The sequence below is a fragment of the Salvelinus fontinalis genome, chromosome 22, assembly GCF_029448725.1.
Source record: "Salvelinus fontinalis isolate EN_2023a chromosome 22, ASM2944872v1, whole genome shotgun sequence".
Lineage (NCBI taxonomy): Eukaryota > Metazoa > Chordata > Actinopteri > Salmoniformes > Salmonidae > Salvelinus > Salvelinus fontinalis.
The window spans coordinates 36,253,906-36,274,683 of record NC_074686.1 but is presented as its reverse complement, the minus strand read 5'-3'; the positions used below and the strand labels follow the sequence as shown (position 1 = coordinate 36,274,683).

Here is a 20,778-nt window from a genome sequence, read left to right as displayed (position 1 = left end):
CACTAATAAACTACAGGACACAGCAGATAGATAGATCACATTCAACACTAATAAACCACCACAATCAACCAAAACACTTTTAAACCGCAGTGAACGTATTCCTCATCAGCATTCTGAAATGCCCTACTGGCACCAGGGATCCAAGATTTAATGAGGTTTATAAATGACTCCAAACATGGACGGCGTTCAAACTAAAGGCTGACTTACCTACGTTGGTAGACAGGAGAAACCGTGAGTTAACCAACCCTGTGAGTGGCTTTGGTACCTAGCATTTGTATACTTTAACAAAGATAATGTTAATACAATAGTGTTTGGTATCGATATTTATTGAAAACAGCCCTACGCGTATTTCAACTGCATTGATGGCATTCCAACAATGAGATAATTAATTTGACCATGTATTTGACATACACAGGGTTCGGACCATTGCAGTAAACTACAGAATCCTAGTTTTATGTTGTCACACAGCGCTCCATAGCTGCAATCCTGAGAAATATGCGCAACTTTCACTTTCAGTTCTCGAAATGCATAGTGAAGACTTTATTTTTAAAGATCCATTTAGACTATATACACTTAACAAAAATATAAACGCAACATGCAACAATTTAAAAGATTTTACTCAGTTACAGTTCATAAAAGGAAATCAGTCAATTTAAATACAGTTGAAGTTGGAAGTTTACATAAACGAGTTTTAATGATTCCAACCGAAGTGTATCAACCACCCCCCTCGAGGACCACAGCACTCTATTGGTTCCTCCCCTCGAGGACCACAGCACTCTATTGGCTCCTCCCCTCGATGACCACAGCACTCTATAGGCTCCTCCCCTCGATGACCACAGCACTCTATAGGCTCCTCCCCTCGAGGACCACAGCACTCTATTGGCTCCTCCCCTCGATGACCACAGCACTCTATTGGTTCCTCCCCTCGATGACCACAGCACTCTATTGGCTTCTCCCCTCGAGGACCACAGCACTCTATAGGCTCCTCCCCTCGAGGACCACAGCACTTTATAGGCTCTTCACCTCTATTGGCTCCTCCCCTCTATTGGCTCCTCCCCTCGAGGACCACAGCACTCTATTGGCTCCTCCCCTCGAGGACCACAGCACTCTATAGGCTCCTCCCTTCGAGGACCACAGCACTCTATAGGCTCTTACCCTCTATTGGCTCCTCCCCTCGAGCACCACAGCACTCTATAGGCTCAGATCTGTCATGATCTGCCACTGCGAGACCTGCTGGGACATGGGTTTCTCCACTGGGGGCTGGCCAGGCTACGAGGGGACCCTGACTCCCGCGATGAGGAGTCGGTAGGTGAAGAAGACGGCAGGATGTGTCCGAACTGCTCTCCATTCACCGAAATGGGACTTCTGCTCCCAGCATACATTGCGGTGCCATTACTGTAATTGGAGATGGCCTGGGTTGAGATGGGCTGTGTGTGTTGGGGCTGAGTGTGTTGGGGCTGAGTGGGTTGGGGCTGAGTGGGTTGGGGCTGAGTGGGTTGGGGTTGGGGCTGAGTGGGTTGGGGTTGGGGCTGAGTGGGTTGGGGCTGAGTGTGTTGGGGCTGAGTGGATTGGGGCTGAGTGTGTTGGGGCTGAGTGTGTTGGGGCTGAGTGTATTGGGGTTGGGGTTGTGTGTGTTGGGGTTGGGGCTGAGTGTGTTGGGGCTGTGTGTGTTGGGGCTGAGTGGGTTGGGGCTGAGTGTGTTGGGGTTGGGGCTGAGTGTGTTGGGGTTGGGGCTGTGTGTGTTAGTGTTGGGGCTGAGTGGGTTGGGGCTGAGTGTGTTGTGGCTGAGTGGGTTGGGGCTGAGTGTGTTGGTGTTGGGGCTGAGTGTGTTGTGGCTGAGTGGGTTGGAGCTGAATGTGTTGTGGCTGAGTGGGTTGGGGCTGAGTGTGTTGGGGCTGAGTGGGTTGGGGTTGGGGCTGAGTGTGTTGTGGCTCAGTGTGTTGGGGCTGAGTGTGTTGTGGCTGAGTGGGTTGGGGCTGAGTGTATTGGGGTTGGGGCTGAGTGGTTTGGGGCTGAGTGGGTTGGGGCTGTGTGTGTTGGTGTTGGGGCTGAGTGTGTTGTGGCTGAGTGGGTTGGAGCTGAGTGTGTTGTGGCTGAGTGGGTTGGGGCTGAGTGTGTTGTGGCTGAGTGTATTGGGGTTGGGGCTGAGTGGTTTGGGGCTGAGTGGGTTGGGGCTGTGTGTGTTGGTGTTGGGGCTGAGTGTGTTGTGGCTGAGTGGGTTGGAGATGAGTGTGTTGTGGCTGAGTGGGTTGGGGCTGAGTGTGTTGGGGCTGAGTGGGTTGGGGTTGGGGCTGAGTGTGTTGTGGCTCAGTGTGTTGGGGCTGAGTGTGTTGTGGCTGAGTGTGTTGGGGCTGAGTGTGTTGTGGCTGAGTGTATTGGGGTTGGGGCTGAGTGGGTTGGGGCTGTGTGTGTTGGTGTTGTGGCTGAGTGTGTTGGGGCTGAGTGTGTTGTGGCTGAGTGTGTTGGGGTTGGGGCTGAGTGGGTTGGGTTTGGGGCTGAGTGGGTTGGGGTTGGGGCTGTGTGTGTTGGGGTTGGGGCTGAGTGGGTTGGGGCTGTGTGTGTTGAGGTTGGGGCTGAGTGGGTCGGGGCTGAGTGTGTTGTGGCTGAGTGGGTTGGGGCTGTGTGTGTTGGGGTTTGGGCTGAGTGGGTTGGGGCTGTGTGTGTTGGGGTTGGGGCTGAGTGTGTTGTGGCTGAGTGGGTTGTGGCTGTGTGTGTTGGGGTTGGGGCTGAGTGGGTTGGGGCTGAGTGGGTTGGGGCTGAGTGTGTTGGGGCTGTGTGTGTTGGGGTTGGGGCTGAGTGTGTTGGGGCTGTGTGTATTGGGGGAACAGGCCCACATCAAGGATGTTCTTTACCCTTGAACAGAACCATACTTGTAGAGGACATGCACATAATAATAGAATAGGAAGGGGCTTCTTCTCACTACCTCAGGCCTGTCCGCTCTCGACTGTCTGACAAGAGGACAGCGGTGTCCCTCCACTTCCAAGACAGTGATCCACCGCAAGACACTGGCAGCCACTACAAAAGGATAGGTAAGACACTGGCAGCCACTGCAAAAGGATAGGCAAGACACTGGCAGTCACTGTAAAAGGATAGGTAAGACACTGGCAGCCACTGCAAAAGGATAGGCAAGACACTGGCAGTCACTGTAAAAGGATAGGTAAGACTCTGGCAGCCACTGCAAAAGGATAGGTAAGACACTGGCAGCCACTGCAAAAGGATAGGCAAGACACTGGCAGTCACTGTAAAAGGATAGGTAAGACACTGGCAGCCACTGCAAAAGGATAGGCAAGACACTGGCAGTCACTGTAAAAGGATAAGCAAGACACTGGCAGCCACTGCACAAGGATAGGTAAGACACTGGCAGCCACTGGAAAAGGATAGGCAAGACACTGGCAGCCACTGCAAAAGGATAGGTAAGTCACTGGCAGCCACTGCACAAGGATAGGTAAGAAGTTGTGCTAGCTTTATCAAAATATATCAACTCAAGATTCAAATCACAAATGATCACAGAATAATATGTGACATATTTTCATATTGCATGTGTTTATGGTAAATTCAATCACTTTTTGACAGCACCTCTTTTGATTTTAATGATAGAAGTGCTCAGAAAGTGACTGTGGACCTGAATGCCAAAACATTCAAGAGATAAAGGTGCTCAAAGTTGACCTATTTTGCAAACCCCCAAAACATTTCTTACACATTTTTATTTAACCAGGAAAAAGCCCATTGAGACCCAGCGTGTCTTTTTCAAGGGAGACCTGGCCAAGAAGGCAGCAACAATCAATACATTACAGAATGAAAACATACCATGAGACAATACCATAAGACGTCCATGTCTTCATCACTGGAAAAGATAAACGGTATCCTTTCATTTTATACAAGACCACATCGTTACCTTTATTCATACAGGTTTTTCTCATTGAGATAACATCTCTTTTCCAAGAGAGACCTGGTCCAATAGCAGCAGGGGCAACAACGTTTCAGACAAAACAACTTACATACACTAACACAACATTAAACAAAACTATAAACACACATACAATACAACAAAAAAACATTTTACGTTAAAAACACAAGTCTTGACTAAAAACAGCTGGCCTAAAAACAATTACACTCTGTGATATATACACCGATCAAGTGTTTAAATTCCAGCAACGAAACTAGATCATCAAATTGTAAAATGTTCAGGAGAGAATTCCAGGACCACGGAGCTAAGTAACTAAAACTATTTCTACCATGACCTGTTCTAATTCTTGGTACTGTTAGAAGCAAATGAGAATGGGACCGTAATTGATATTTATTTACTGACCTGACTAAAAAAAGAAACAGAGATAAAATGGCATTTTACCCAACATGTTAATCTGAGCCTGATCGAAGATAATAATAAGAATGAATAAGATCATGTAGAAATATGTAGAAACAATAGTGGATCAATATATTAGTAATCCGTTTTATTCTCGTCTTGCAGTGTGTACAGATAGTTCAAAGGATACCGTGAATGAGAAGACGGGAACAGGTGAATTTATTCCTGAGTTTAATGTTGATGTATGCGAGAGACTAACAAATTATTTATCTGTATATTCAACAGAAATGGTTGCCATAATTGTTAGCTTGCAATGGACAGAGGAGGTGTAACCAAGAAGAGTAGTAATACGTCTGGACTGTGTAGTTTACGATCTGGGAAGTCAGAATGTGAGGGTTTATGGGTAGACATAATGATGCTGTTGTCAGGGTAACACGGAAATGGTATTCAGTTCTATTGGATTCTGGTCATACAGGAGTTTATGGACATGATGTAGTAGATATAATTACACAAAGAGCAGACAAATAATATTGTGGAAATACAGGTGCAGTTGTGCAGAGGGGAAATTAAAACGTTAATTCGGAAAAATGGGTTAGATTGCTTGGCAGATAATGGGATGAAATTAGTAAGGGCAGACATGTTTATAGCACAATAAAATCTGTACGGGAGATAGTGTCATATAATGGAAACAGAAGGGAAGATGTGTAGGATGATATTAGGGCATATGGGATTGTATTCATCTTCAAATTTGACAGGGAAACATGGTACTGGAATAAGTAATGGCTGTATAGTAGATGAAACGGTTGAACATGTATTATTATATTGTGAAACGTATGATGTAGAAAGGGAGAGGTTGTTTGACAGGGTCAGAGAGGTTGGACGGTAATGGGGAGTGTGTGGTATTTTGGGGTGTAGGTGATGGGAGTAGTGAGGTTAGTAGTGAGATTACATTTGATTAGAAATTCAGGGTTAGTTTAGAGAATATAGTGGTGAGTAGTACTACTTCAGTGTAGTAGGTGGCGATGGAAGCACTTGTCAGTTGGTTGCGATTCGCCAATAGAACTTAAAGAAATAGAGGAAGGAGGAGGTATGGTCGTCCCTGTGCATTTCGAGAGAATCGAAAGTGAAACATTGTCAGCAGCATCGCCCATAGACTGCCGCGTTCACTCTGAAATTTACCGAGTTACTAACTGGTTTTAGTTATGCACGTGCCCGCCCAACGAATAAACAAGTCGGAAATGTACGAGTTTCCTAGTTCGGATTCACATTTGAACGCAGCATTAGTCTATGCGTGACGCGCACAACTTTTTACTTGAGGTTTTCTCGAAATGCACAGGGACGACCATACTTCAGTGGTGACGACCTTATTTTGAACAAACCGACAACCCGATATAGGTAAGTTTGATTCAAATGACAACTTTTTGAAGGAAAATAAAAACATGTTTGCTGTTAATGCATAATAACTTACCTCAAGTATATTTTCAGTGTTTTCTTAGTGAACAACGGGAACGGGAAATTGGGAATAGGATTACAATATTGGCAAACGTAGAACAAATCACATTGATTGAGAGAACGTAGATAACTCACATCCATACACAGTTAATTTAATGCAATAATATTGCGTGCTGTCAATTGAATATTTTGTACTGTCAATTGAACATTACGTACTGTCAATAATTACTTTTTCAGTTACATTCCATTTCTTCACTTTACATTGCCAAGTACAATATACTAGAGTTTTTTAATGATCTTTCGAGTTGCTATGCGCCAATATTTAAAAATGTTTACATTCTAAAACCCTTACCTACTATATGTTTTTGCGTGCCGTTCTTTGTTTGCTTAAATCCATACATTTTAATAAAACGTTAATCAGTCAAATAGAACCACAGACTGTACTTCTTCATCTTTAGGATTTGTTTGGCAGATCGCAGCCAACTTTTTGTTGTATACACCGCCACCTACTGTACTGATGTGTGATGCCATTCATGACTTGCCTACATTACATTCTTGATACCGTAATACAACATTGGGAAAAAGGAAAATTGCCCTGCCAACTAATAGCCCTCCCAACAACACCAAAAAAAACACCACCCCCCTCCACTATTTAACACGATCTAATACTACTCCAGACCAATGGTCTGAGAGGACAGACCACTTACCACTCAACACCCAAAGCAACTGTTCTGCAGTAAATCCTCGCAATCCCAAGTACTTCTCAGCTACTGCCTCCACAACTTCTATTTTCTGTGACTTCTGATCCATTTCTGCCGTATAATTGACAACCATGGCTATGAATGCTAAAAAGCCCACCTTACTGAAGCACACATTCTTCCCATCACTCTCTTGGTCTCTGCCTACTCACAGGAATCCTCTCAGTATCCCTCACCTTGTAACCATCTTCCTCTACCACTCAAATAAAAATGTATTGGTCGCATACAGATGTTTAGCAGATGTTATTACGGGTGTAGCAAAATGCTTGTGTTCTTAGCTCCAACAGTGCAGAAGTCATAAACAGCGCAATGATTGAAGCACAGCGAAGAGCTGCTGGCAAACGCACGAAAGTGCTGTTTGAATGAATGCTTACGAGCCTACTGCTGCCTACCACTGCTCAGTCAGACTGCTCTATCAAATATCAAATCATAGACTTAATTATAACATAATAACACAGAAATACGAGCCTTAGGTCATTAATATGGTCAAATCCGGTGAAATACGTGAAATACGGAACCGTTCCGTATTTTATCTAACGGGTGGCATTCATAAGTCTAAATATTGCTGTTACATTGCACAACCTTCAATGTTATGTCATAATTACGTAAAATTATGGCAAATTAGTTCGCAACGAGCCAGGCGGGCCAAACTGTTGCATATACCCCGACTCTGCGTGCAATGAACGCAAGAGAAGTGACACAATTTCCCTAGTTTAATATTGCCTGCTAACATGAATTTATTTTAACTAAATATGCAGGTTTAAAAAATATATACTTCTGTGTATTGATTTTAAGAAAGGCGTTGATGTTTATGGTTAGGGTCATTCATGCAACGATTGTGCTTTTTTCTCAAATGCGCTTTTGTTAAATCATCCCCCGTTTGGCGAAGTTGGCTGTCTTTGTTAGGAAGAAAGTCTTCACACAGTTCGCAACGAGCCAGGCGGCCCACACTGCTGCATATACCCTGACTCTGTTGCACAGAACGCAAGAGAAGTGACACCATTTCCTTAGTTACAAGAAATTCATGTTAGCGGGCAATATTAACTAAATATGCATGTAAAAAAATATATACTTGTGTGTTGATTTTAAGAAAGGCGTTGATGTTTATGGTCAGGTACATTGGTGCAACGACAGTGATTTTCTTCACAAATGCGCTTGTTAAGTAGGCTGTGATTCAATGATAAATGAACAGGCACCGCATCGATTATATGCAACGCAGGACAAGCTAGATAAACTAGTAATGTCATCAACCATGTGTAGTTAACTAGTGATTTATGTTAAGATTGATTGTTTTTTATAAGATACATTTAATGCTAGCTAGCACCTTACCTTGGCTCCTTGCTGCACTCGCATATGAAGTAGTCAACCTGCCAAGCAGTCTCCTCATGCAGTGCAATGTAATCGGCCATGATCGGTGTCCAAAAATGCCGATTACCGATTGTTATGAAAACTTGAAATTGACCCTAATTAATCGGCCATTCCGATTAATCGGTCGACCTCTAGTATTGACTAGTGATGGTACATTTGATGCCGGAGCTCCAAGGCATGTGTCGAGATTGCTAAGCAGTGTACTTCGAAACATTTGCCGCATTCACGTGCTAGTCGGAACTAAGATACTTGAAAATATCAGACTTGCTAACTGGTTGAACACGGCATGTGTATAACTACAACCAGTGAGAAATATCAGAGTTTCCTATTTCCGACTAGTTTGAGATTGAGGCATAGTCCAGTGGTCACCAACCAGTTCAACTGGTCTATCTTCAAGGCATTACTTTTTCAAATGGATGTTGCACTGTTGGCAGTAGGTACACTTGATTCAGAAGCTCTGCGCAAAGTGTTCCCATTTTGAACCATTTCATTTGTCTGAAAAGAGGAACTTGGCGGACTGGGAGATCTGTGGACCGGGAGATCTGTGGCTAAATCAAGTGCGACCTACTGCGCAGACCAACTTGATAGCTCAAAGCAGCTTGCCTACAGCTTCCCCAGCCACAGAAAAGTTTGATACTAGCCTACGTGAGATTTTCATAACTTTTAAAACCATGACCAGAGAGAGACTGTCAAAGAATATAGCAAAGAGCTGCTGTTGTTAGGAGGGTGTATGTTTAAGTTTTCACCGCTGTCAACACTGTTTTTATTCAACACTATTACAAAACATAAAATGCGCTTCTCCCAATCGCGCTGGAGGTGCAATGAATAAGTAGACAAGTGTAACCATAGTCATTTTTATTATTATTTTAATATCGAGGAATATTTCACTTTCTCTGCTCATAGGAACAACATGAATTTATGCATGAGGCAGATGCGGTACGACTCGAGATTCGCCATTAGGTGGAAGACTGTCCCCTCTCTCTGGTCAGTCTCACCAGAGGAAAGGAAGGAGAGAGCAGGGACCATGAGAGACAGACCCTCTGCTGCTCTCTTACTCCCTCCCTCCACTGAGAATAAGGCCATGTTCAAAACAACTGTGAACTCTTTACTCTGAAATCTCAGACTTCCGAATTCAGTGCGTTCAAGACAACTGGGAACTCTGGGGAAAAAAACGAGATCCAACTGGAAAAAATAGTTTTGAATGGTCATCCAACTCAGAATTCCATGTCGGAAACTCGGGCATGTTTCTAGAGCTCCGACTTTCTGACCTGCAGATCACGGACGTCATGATTTAACCTGTTAAGTTGTCTTGAAAGCACCATGACAATATTGGCAGGCCAGGCATATAACCAATATGCTGTGATAATGTATTAGGTCTACTGCTCGTCATTCCCACAAAATCGTTTTTATTAGGTTAATGTAAAAAGAAATTAAGTAATGTTTAAAAACAACAATGGGAGTCATTGTCCACAAAGCGGTCTAGCTCCCGCCTATCCTTTCTTTGGACTGGTGGATACATTTGGAATATTCGATGAGGGTTGTTGACATCAACCGAGAGATGCTCTGCTACTAGACTCATGTCATGAATATGCATAGCCATCGAGACAACTCTGATATGAAGTGTTTTTTCTCAAAGTTGCCGGGATGTCACGTGTCCTACTTATATCAGTACACTCGTAACAACTTAAGCATTACGAAACTTATATTCAGTTAAATAAACCTCATGTAGCAAATAAGCCATACATTTTTTTTAGTTCGACACACTCTCATTGACCTCCATACAAAAGCTCCTTGCTTGTGGTGGGCAAAACAAGGGAAAAAACGCCTCCTGCCGGAGGCGGAGACAGATTTTCCGCCTTCTACTCTGGTAGAAGGCAAAAAGACTACGCTGCGGACGCGCTACGGGCTGTGGGATATCATCTATAATAATATGGCTGCTCTAAATTATTTTGACCAGCAGGTGCCACTAGTGTACACTGTGTTGATTAAAACCTCGAGTAATGAACCTATTTGACACAATTGGCTGAAAAACCTCAACGCTTCAGAATGAGTTGTGTCCATCACTAGTTATTGACGCATAGCGACTCAAAGGAGTCGGAGGTTAATTAAAAAAAACTCTAGTCTGCTCTCAACTCCGTGAGAGGCCGGTAGATTGCGATATTGAATCGTTTCATCTTATCTTATGCAGCTGGCTATACACTCGTATTTAGGGCCCTATAAAATCCACATTGTGGACAGAATCATGTAATCCAGACATTAAAATAGAATTCAACAATATAAAAAAAATAGAATTTTGTAGGAAATCAACAAAAACAATTGGACTTATTGGAAAATGCATTAATTTGCGAAGTGAGTCGTAAGACATTAACAAAATACATCAGTGATTTGTATTTTCATGGAACTTTCTGAAACGGCACAAGAATGCCACAGTCTGTGTGTATTTGCACACTTTGTCGACACTTTGCATATCCGTTAGCGATGATTTTAATGATAACCTTCTGTTAGAAACGGAAAGGCTTTCCCAAAAACCTTCTCAAATGAATGTTAATTCAAAAGTAGCCTGTGCCTACCTGGCGGAATGATTATTTGCTTCAAACCAGGTGGCCATTTTACGAACTCTGCAATCACATGAGTGCTACAGAAACACTGCTTAGCCAAAACATTAAAATGTCTTTCAATTTTTTCCAGACCTCTAAAATGGTCTCCTGATGTGGTTTAAACATTGTTGTGGACTTAGAACATTCAATTCTGAAATGTTTTCTTTTTGAAACCTGAAATTAAACGGGGGAAACGGAAATCTGGAAAAACTCAATGGAATTTGGGGAAAAAACTAAACGTAATCAGGCAAAAAATTTAACAGATTTTATAGGGCCCTACGTATCCCCTGTGGACCGGGTGGTACATAAAACATTCTCCATTCAGGCTACAAAGTCATCCATTTCCTCCTTAACTCGATTTAATGTCGAGAAGGTGGGAAAAACATGAAAAAATATGCATCCTTTCTTTATGAAACACCATTTTCCACCTCCATGCTTAATGGATTAGCTAATGCTAGTCCCGGATGTTGCATATCACATTCAGCCAATCGGGTTACAGCAGTCTGATAGTTTACAACATGAGGTGGTGTCACCTGTGGTCATTGCTCACCTCTATGCCCTTTCCCCAGTATTGTCATGGAGGGAACACCCGTGGAGGTTCTTGGCGTCCCCACTGATATCCTTGCCTCTGTTAGAATGGTTGACAAGCTCACAATACACTTCCAACGACCAGGGAACGGGGGAGGAGAGGTGAAGAGAGTACAGTTTCCATCCTACAGCCCAGGACAGGCCTTTGTCATATTTGAGGATCCAGAAGGTAGGCTTATCGAATGGATGAAACTACAGACACCTATTTTTAGGTACACATAGCCTAATATTAGTTTGTGATAATGTACTATTTGCTACAGAATATATGGATACATTTATGGTAAAACCATGTCATTCATCTAACAACCTACTTCCTCTCTGTTGCAGTGGCTGCACGTGTTTTGCAGCAGACCCATGTCTTAGAAGTGGATGGACAACACTTTCCTCTTAAAATCAGGAAAGCTAATAGGCCTGAGGTAGTTAAAAGACCCATCATATTGCAATCCACGTCCTCTAAAAAGTATGGTTACAATTTCCTTTATTGAACCTTTCATTTACCAGAGAATAAACTCTTGATGTTGGAATACTATTTTTTGAGTTGAGCTGGCAAGACGTCAGAACGAAGTAGTCAGCATGTACATACAATACTTTACATTAAAAACAATTAGTGGTCAACAACATTTGTTTCTCTATCAGAGCTTTAAACTCAGTAAGCAACACCATCTCCTTCAGTTTTCAAGTCGTTTGCAGGTCATTCCAAGACCAACGAGCGTTGCAAAAGAATTATATATTTTTTTCTCTTGTTTTATTTATGTGTATGTGTGTGTCGCAGGTGGACATGCCAGTCAAGGCCAATCTGGATGTGAGCATGTTCTCCAAGGACAGCGAGGAGGTGATCCAGCCTGTGAACGAGATTCCTCATGGTCAGCTACCCATGCAGGGCTTCATCCAGAAGTTCAGTGCAGTGGAGGCTCAAATGCAGCATGTCTTACCCCAGGACACTAACACCCTGCGCCACAGCAGCCCTTCGCCATCCAGTCTCAATAGCCATGCCTCTGGGGCCATTTCCAAATCCTCAATCCGCTGCAACCCATTTCCCAGCCCACAAGCAACAGGGTATGTTGAGGACAACTTGACCCATATGAGGAACCTATCCCTCAAGCCATTGGAACCCATCTCCCAGACCCCATCTTGCAGTGAGGTCTTCTTCATAACGGACGCAGATGTGCTCCGTTATGCCCTGTGCGTCAGGAAAAAGGACATTGATTCCATTCTTGGAGGTCACACAACTCAAATGGATGTTAAGCCAGCTGAAGGTTCCGACCTCCGCTATGTTTTCCTTGACGGGAAGAATCCAGAGAGGGTTATGGAAAAGCTGCAAGTTTTTCTCACCAAGCTTCATTTAAGACTACGAACTCAAGAAATCCCACTATGGACACTCGATCGCGACCGACAGGTTAGAATTCACCAACTGGTTCAGAAGTATAATATAATTTATCCTACTGTCCTCGTCAATCAGGTTGGAGATCTCCTCCGCCTTGTAGGACCTTCCAAGGAAAGTTATGAGATGAAGCAGAGGCTCCTGGGAAAACCCATAGACCTGCTACCAGCTGGGCTAACAGGGAGGGTACTGGACAGGAGTACCCATGGTGCTCCCATCCCATGGCCTCCTGGCCCAGTACCTGACCCTGTGTCTGCACCTGCACCAGATTACTAGTAAATTAACTACATTTTGCAGTAGCTTGGTGGTAGTGGAACTAAATTCAAATCTAGATAGTGTTTGCAGGAGTTCATTACTTTTTGTCATGTAGCAGTGTAGCTAACTACTGGAACTACATACTACGTTTTAGCCATGTAGCGGTGTAGCTAACTACTGGAACTACACACTACTGTTTTACCATGTAGCGGTGTAGCTAACTACTGGAACTACACACTACTGTTTTAACATGTAGCGGTGTAGCTAACTACTGGAACTACACACTACTGTTTTACCGTGTAGCGGTGTAGCTAACTACTGGAACTACACACTACATTTTTGGCTAAAATAAAAGGAGTGAAGTAGGCCATAATTTCGATTTTTTGGCATCAGACCAACCTGTTTCTCACTTGAAACATCGTTTTTGTGTTTAACATAAATTACAGGTTCTGTTAATAGATGACCCCAGAGTGATCTCTTCTTGCAATTTGTAGTCTGACATTTTCAGATTTAGATATGACACGTTTTCACAAAGTAGTTTGGATGTAGTGAACTACCTTTCAAATTAACTAGTTAAGAAAACTATTTTTCTTAACTTCTTCCAGTGTGAGGTAATTGGTAGCTTGCTAAACTGTCTTTTCTGAGTAGCTTTCCCAACACAGAAAAATGCCAGGGTGAGCCTGGCTCCCGTTCATCCCAGGCAAACCTATTCTCTGTCCTGGCACCCAAATGGTGGAACAAGCTTCCAGTTCCCCCTAAAATCAGGACAGCTGAGTCACTGCCCATCTTCCCGAAAACATCTGAAAACCCACCTCTTCAGTATCTTTATCGAACACCCTTGTTGACACTGGCACGACTCTTTTCTTACTAGCTTAGATCATTTATTGAGGAAAAATGTACTGACTTTGACTGTGACATGTGGTTGTCTCTCCTAGCTATCTAAAGATGGATGCACAAACTGTGCAGTGACTCTGGATAAGAGCGTCTGCTGAATGACAAAAATGTCATGTTTAATGAACATGGACGGGTTGTACAAGGGGCTACAGTAGGCGCTTTGCCCTCTACACCCACTCCCATTCACAGGGGAAGAAGTCACTCTGATTCCCCGGTGAAAATAAAAGAGCTTAGAGTTACACGGGAGGTCTTGAGGCCAGAAAGGGCGGATGATGTGGTGGTGCCCTCTGCTGGAACTCAAATGCCAGTGGTGAAAAAGAGGACATTACTTCCAAAAAGTCCTACTAACACAATAGAATGGAAAGAATGTGTTTCCAAGCAAGAAAAAGCCCTAACTGGTTACTAGTTTAGATGCAGACACCTGTAACGGCGGCAGGGTAGTCTAGTGGTTAGAGCGTTGGGCTAGTAACCGAAAGGTTGCAAGTTCAAATCCCCGAGCTGACAAGGTACAAATCTGTCGTTCTGCCCCTGAACAAGGCAGTTAACCCACTGTTCCTAGGCCGTCATTGAAAATAAGAGTTTGTTCTTAACTGACTTGCCTAGTTAAATAAAAAGGTTAAATGTAAGTCGCTCTGGATAAGAGCGTCTGCTAAATGACTTAAATGTAATGAAAGTGGCTTGGTTTGTTAATTTCTTGAATGTCTTTAATTTCATAATATGCTGTGGGGTAAAATGTTCAATTCACATGTATACACATTTTGTTTTGTAAGGTTTTTTCTTGGACAAATTGATTTCTGTATTTTCTAATATTTTCTTTCTCATGATACGAATCTATTCTAAATGTGTTTTTTGTTTGTTTTGAGGGATTGAGGGCAATAAACATATTATATTTGTGTAAATTGATCCTTTAAATATATGCTGATGCAAAGGCTGGTAACTATACTCTAGGAGTGGACTTTGTTAATCTACTGTATCTGTTTTGATTATGTGGAGCAATTATTTAGAGATGATCTCATCTTTTTTTGTGTGGAAACTGTTCCTGAAATGTGGTCATTTTAACTCCTCACACACAAGACTGAAATCAACACATCATTTTAACTCCTCACACACAAGACTAAAATCAACGCATCATTTTAACTCCTCACACAAGACTGAAATCAACACATCATTTTAACTCCTCACACAAGACTAAAATCAACACATCATTTTAACTCCTCACCCAAGACTGAAATCAACACATCATTTTAACTCCTCACACACAAGACTAAAATCAACACATCGTGCTCTAGTTTGACAATTCCTTTCGACTTGTCATTGTCTCCACATTTCTCGTCAGTCTGTTACTATGGCAGTCTGTTACTATGGAAGTCTGTTACTATGGCAGTCTGGGTCCATGCGTTTGCCTTAGTATCTGCCTTAGTACTGTGCTTGTTCTTGTCAGACTGATTCTGAGTGTTAACATCTGGACACCGGAGTTTTGTGAATGGTGATGGACCCAGAAGCAGATGAGAGAGGAAGTGCTCACCAGCCTGCCCTCTGCGTCCCTTCCTGAGCAGGAAGTGAGGTGGCCCCACGCAGTCGACATGACACAACACAACGCACACTGACAGAGAGAGGAAGTAGTGATCAGAATTGAGCAGGTTAGGAGGTGAGTGGTAGTGCAGTCTATTATAAGTACTTTAAATGGCATAGATCACTTTTAGAATGCTCACTGATAATCAAGCCTTCCGAGAAGCAAAAACAACACTCCAGTGCACTTCAGGAAGTAAAAGTCACACACAGAACACTGTCTCCAGAGCAACCTCTTGATTGACATATTGTTAAATTGGCTTTAGCAGTGTTACTGCATTGTGTTGTTTAATCAATGAGAGACATGAGGCTTCCTGTTAAACGCCCGCACCAGTAGAAATCCACTTTCTCGAGCTGAAAGAGGATGGCCAGACGAGTTTTAGGCAAATTTGTTTTGCATGGCCCTGTGCCCCAGGTGCAGCAGGTAGCCTAGCGGTTACAGCATTGGGCCAGTCACCGAAAGATTGCTAGTTTGAATTCCAGAGCCGACTAGGTGAAATATCTGTTGATCTGCCCTTGAGCAAGACAGTTAACCCTAATTGCTCCAGGTTCGCCATCAATAATGACTGACTTCTGGCCGTGACCCCACTTTCTGAGGATGTCTCAGGGGGAGTGGGATTTGCAACAAAAAAAACACATGTCCATTTCACACTACACACTGAACAGGTTACACACTGAACACATGTGAAACAGGACAAACATAAGTACCTCCTCTTTGTTTGCTTCTTTTCAACCATCCCATTGATCCTAAAGAGAACTCTCCACCCACCAGGGGTAGCGGGGCCATGGAAAACCAACTCGCTCATTGCTTCAATAGTTAGGCTATCCATATTACCAGAGCTTATGTTCTTTATTTTTCTATTGGCGGATTCGTGGTTGCAATTTAGGTAATGCATTGAGATAAACAGTTGATGTCGGAAGTTTAGATACACCTTAGCCAATTACATTTAAACTCAGTTTTTCACAATTCCTGACATTTAATCTTAGTAGAAATTCCCTGTCTTAGGTCAGTTAGGATCACCACTTTATTTTAAGAATGTGAAATGTCAGTATAATAGTAGAGAGAATGATTTATTTCATCTTTTATTTCTTTCATCACATTCCCAGTGGGTCAGAAGTTTACATACACTCAACTAGTATTTGCTAGCATTGCCTTTAAATAGTTTAACTTGGCTCAAACATTTCGGGCAGCCTTCCACAAGCTTCCAACAATAAGTTAGGTGAACTTTGGCCCATTCCTCCTGACAGAGCTGGTGTAACTGAGTCAGGTTTGTAGGCCTCCTTGCTCACACACGCTTTTTCAGTTCTGCCCACAAATTTTCTATAGGATTGAGGTCAGGGCTTTGTGACGGCCACTCCAGTACCTGGACTTTGTTGTCCTTAACTTTTTAGGGATAGGGGGCAGCATTTTCACTTTGGATGAATACCGTGCCCAAATTGAACTGCCTCCTACTCTGTCCCAGATGCTAATATATGCATAGTATTGTTACTATTGGATAGAAAACACCCTGAAGTTTCTAAAACTGTTTGAATTATGTCTGTGAGTATAACAGAACTCATATGGCAGGCAAACTTCCAAACAGGAAGTGGAAATTCTGAGGCTGGTCGATATTCAACTCATCACCTGTTCAAATCCCTGTAAGATATGGATATGTTTGCACTTCCTACGCCTTCCACTAGATGTCAACAGTCTGTAGAACGTTGAATGAAATTTATGCTGTGTTGTGGGGCCGGATGACAGGGGAATGAGTCAGTGGTCTGGCAGATTGCCAGTTCCTGGTCATGTGTTTTCCTCATGATATCGCCTTGCGTTCCATAACTTCTACAGACATGAAGGAATGCTCCGGTTGGAACGTTATTGGATATATATGATAACAACATCCCGAAGATTGATTCTCTACTTAGTTTGACAAGTTTATTCAACCTGTGATATAACTTTTTGAAGTTTTCGTCTGACATTATGCGGGACTTGCACAAGCGTTTGGAAATGTGTACTAAACACGCTAGCAAAAGTAGCTACTTGGACATAAATAATTGACATTATCGAACAAAACAACAATTTATCGTGGAACTAGGATTCCTGGGAGTGCATTCTGATGAAGATCATCAAAGGTAAGGGAATATTTATAATGTAATTTCGTATTTCTGTTGACTCCAACATGGAGGAGGAATGTTGTTTCTATCTGAGTGCCGTCTCAGATTATTGCATGGTTTGCTTTTTCCGCAAAGTTCTTTTGAAATCTGACACAGCGGTTGCATTAAGAACAAGTGTATCTTTAATGCTATGTAAAACATGTATCTTTCGTCAAAGTTTATGATGAATATTTCTGTTATTTGATGCAATTTCTCTGGATATTTTGGAGGCATTTCTGAACATGGCGACAATGTAAACTAAGATTTTTGGATATAAATATGCACATTATCGAACAAAAAATACATGTATTATGTAACATGATGTCCTATGAGTGTCATCTGATGAAGATCATCAAAGGTTAGTGATTCATTTTATCTCTATTTCTGCTTTTTGTAACTGCTATCTTTGGCTGGGAAAATTGCTGTGTGTTTTTTAACGTAATCACATGTTGTGTTTTCACTGTAAATCCTTTTTAAAATCGGACACGATGGGTAGATTAACAAGATGTTTATCTTTCATTTGCTGTATTGGACTTGTTAATGTGTGAAAGTTACATATTTCAAAAAAATATTTTTGAATTTCCCAGCGCTGCCTTTTCAGCGGAATGTTGTGGGGGGGTTCTGCTAGCAGAACGTGTGTTTAAGCCATTTTGTCACAACTTTGGAAGAATGCTTGGGGTCATTGTCCATTTGGAAGACCCATTTGCGACCAAGCTTTAACTTCCTGACTGATATCTTGAGATGTTGCTTCAATATATCCACAAAATTTCAATTCCTCATGCCGCCATCTATTTTGTGAAGTGCACCAGTCCCTCATGCAGCAAAGCACCCCCACAACATGATGCTGCCACCCTCATGCTTCACAGTTGGGATGGTGTTCTTCGGCTTGCAAGCGTCCCCCTTTTTCCTCCAAACATAACGATGGTCATTATGGCCAAACAGTTCTATTTTTGTTTCATCAGACCAGAGGACATTTCTCCAAAAAGTATGATCTTTGTCCCCGTGTGCAGTTGCAAACCGTAGTCTGGCTTTTTTATGGCGGTTTTGGAGCAGTGGCTTCTTCTTTGCTGAGCGGCATTTCAAGTTATGTCGATATTGGACTCGTTTCACTGTGGATATAGATACTGTTTCCTCCAGCATCTTCACAAGGTCCTTTGCTGTTGTTCTGGGATTGATTTGCACTTTTCGAACCAAAGTACGAACGGGTCTTCTTCCTGAGCGGTATGACGGCTGTGTGGTCCCATGGTGTTTATACTTGCATACTATTGTTTATTCAGATGAATGTGGTAAATTTGTAAATTGCTCCCAAGGATGAACCAGACTTCTACAATTTTTTTTCTGAGATCTTGGCTGATTTCTTTAGATTTTTCCATGATGTCAAGCAAAGAGGCACTGAATTTGAAGGTAGGCCTTGAAATACATCCACAGGTACACCTCCAATTGACTCAAATGATGTCAATTAGCCTATCAGAAGCTTCTAAAGCCATGACATAATTTTCTGGAATTTTACAAGCTGTTTAAAGGCACAGTCAACTTAGTGTATGTAAACTTCTGACCCACTGGAATTGTGATACAGTGAATTATATGTGAAATAATCTTTCTGTAAACAATTGTTGGGAAATTACTTGTGTCATGCACGAAGTAGATGTCCTAACCGACTTGCCAAAACTATAGTTTGTTAACAAGAAATTTGTGGAGTGGTTGAAAAAGTAGTTTTAATAACTCCAACCTAAGCGTATGTAAACTTCCGACTTCAACTGTATGTAAACTTCTGACTTCAACTGTATCACCACCCTAACCCTACATTATATCACCACCCTAACCCTACATTATATCGCCACCCTAACCCTACATTATATCACCACCCTAACACTACATTATATCACCACCCTAACACTACATTATATCACCACCCTAACACTACATTATATCACCACCCTAACCCTACATTATATCACCACCCTAACCCTACATTATATCACCACCCTAACCCTACATTATATCACCACCCTAACCCTACATTATATCACCACCCTAACCCTACATTATATCACCACCCTAACCCTACATTATATCACCACCCTAACCCTACATTATATATCACCACCCTAACCCTACATTATATCACCACCCTAACCCTACATTATATCACCACCCTAACCCTACACAATCTAGTAAAGGAATGGGATGAGAATATATAAATATATATGGATGAGCTGTGACAGAGCGGCTGAGATGCAGTAGATAATATAGAATAGATAGTGTAGTATACAGTACATACGTACATATGAGATAAGTATTGCGAGATATGTAAATATTCTTAAAGTGGCATTATTAAAGTGACTACTGTTCCGTTTATGCTAATTACATTAGCCTACATTAGTTCAACCGTCGCGTTGGAAGTAGCCTAGTGGTTAGAGCGTTGGACTAGTAACCAAAAGGTTGCAAGATGGAATCCACGAACTGCCAAGGTAAAAATCTGTCATTCTGCCCCTGAACAAGGCAGTTAATACACTGTTCCCTGGTAGGCTGTCATTGAAAATAAGAATTTGTTCTTAAATGACTTGCCTAGTTAAATAAAGGTAAAATAAAAAAATCATGAAGAAGTTAAAGTGGCCAATGATATCAAGTCGGTAGGCAGCTGCCTCTCTGTGCTAGTGATGGCTGTTTAACAATCTGATGGCCTTGAGATAGAAACTGTTTTTCAATCTTTCTGTCCCAGCTTTGATGCACCTGTACTGACCTCACCTTCTGGATAGAAGCAGAGTGAACAGGCATTGGCTCGGGTGGTTATTGTCCTTGATTATCTTTTTTGCCTTCTTGTGACATCGGGTGTTATAGGTGTCCTGGAGGGCAGGTAGTTTGCTCCCGGTGATGCTTTGTGCAGACCGCACTACCCTCTGGAGAGCCCTGCGGTTATGGGCGGTGCAGTTTCCGTACCAGGCGGTGATACAGTCCGACGGGAGGCTCTCGATTGTGCACCTGTAAAAGCTAGTGAAGGTTTTCGGTGACAAGCCACATATTTTCAGCCTCCTGAGGTTGAAGAGGCCCTGTTGAGCCTTCTTCACCACACTGTCTGTGTGCGTGGACCGTTTCATATTGTCGGGGATATGTACACCGAGGAACTTAATACTTTCCACCTTCTCCACTGCTGTCCCGTCAATGTGGACAGGGGGGTGCTCCCTTTGCTGTTTCCTGAAGTCCACGATCATCTCTTTTGTTTTGCTGACATTGAGTGTGAGGTTATTTTCCTGGCACCACACTCCGAGGGCCCTCACCTCCTCCCTGTAGGCTGTCTCGTCGTTGTTGGTAATAAAGCCTACCACTGTGTTGTCTGCAAACTTGATGATTGAGTTGGAGGCGTGCATGGCCACGCAGTCGTGGGTGAACAGGGAGTACAGGAGGGGGCTGAGAACACACCCTTGTGGGGCCCCAGTGTTGAGGATCAGCGGAGTGGAGATGTTTTTTCCTACCTTTACC

General features: G+C 42.7%; 2 protein-coding genes across 2 annotated transcripts; one reads left to right on the top strand and one right to left on the bottom strand.

Moving 5' to 3' along the window:
* Positions 1 to 1,208: 1,208 nt before the first annotated feature.
* Positions 1,209 to 6,700, bottom strand: LOC129820348 (mucin-2-like). The gene is made up of 3 exons (XM_055877415.1): positions 6,690 to 6,700; positions 1,678 to 2,474; positions 1,209 to 1,342 (listed from the first exon to the last, which is right to left on the bottom strand). Exons 1-3 carry the CDS (start codon positions 6,698 to 6,700, stop codon positions 1,209 to 1,211), a joined length of 942 nt encoding a protein of 313 aa, XP_055733390.1.
* On the top strand, positions 5,445 to 14,495 carry LOC129820261 (RNA-binding protein 43-like). The gene is made up of 4 exons (XM_055877304.1): positions 5,445 to 5,698; positions 11,048 to 11,235; positions 11,394 to 11,482; positions 11,839 to 14,495. The coding sequence occupies exons 2-4, from the start codon at positions 11,055 to 11,057 to the stop codon at positions 12,721 to 12,723; spliced, it is 1,155 nt and encodes a 384-aa protein (XP_055733279.1). The 5' UTR covers positions 5,445 to 5,698; positions 11,048 to 11,054; the 3' UTR covers positions 12,724 to 14,495.
* Positions 14,496 to 20,778: the final 6,283 nt, after the last annotated feature.

What these genes read in the sequence shown, in the direction of transcription:
- LOC129820261 (XM_055877304.1), top strand. Translation starts at nt 11,055, where the DNA reads ATGGAGGGAACACCCGTGGAGGTTCTTGGCGTCCCCACTGATATCCTT. An exon ending in CATATTTGAGGATCCAGAAG is followed by an intron (nt 11,236 to 11,393) that starts GTAGGCTTATCG and finishes TCTCTGTTGCAG; the next exon opens with TGGCTGCACGTGTTTTGCAG. An exon ending in GGAAAGCTAATAGGCCTGAG is followed by an intron (nt 11,483 to 11,838) that starts GTAGTTAAAAGA and finishes TGTGTGTCGCAG; the next exon opens with GTGGACATGCCAGTCAAGGC.
- LOC129820348 (XM_055877415.1), bottom strand. An exon ending in ACTCAGCCCCAACCCACTCA is followed by an intron (nt 1,343 to 1,677) that starts GCCCCAACACAC and finishes CGGTGAATGGAG; the next exon opens with AGCAGTTCGGACACATCCTG.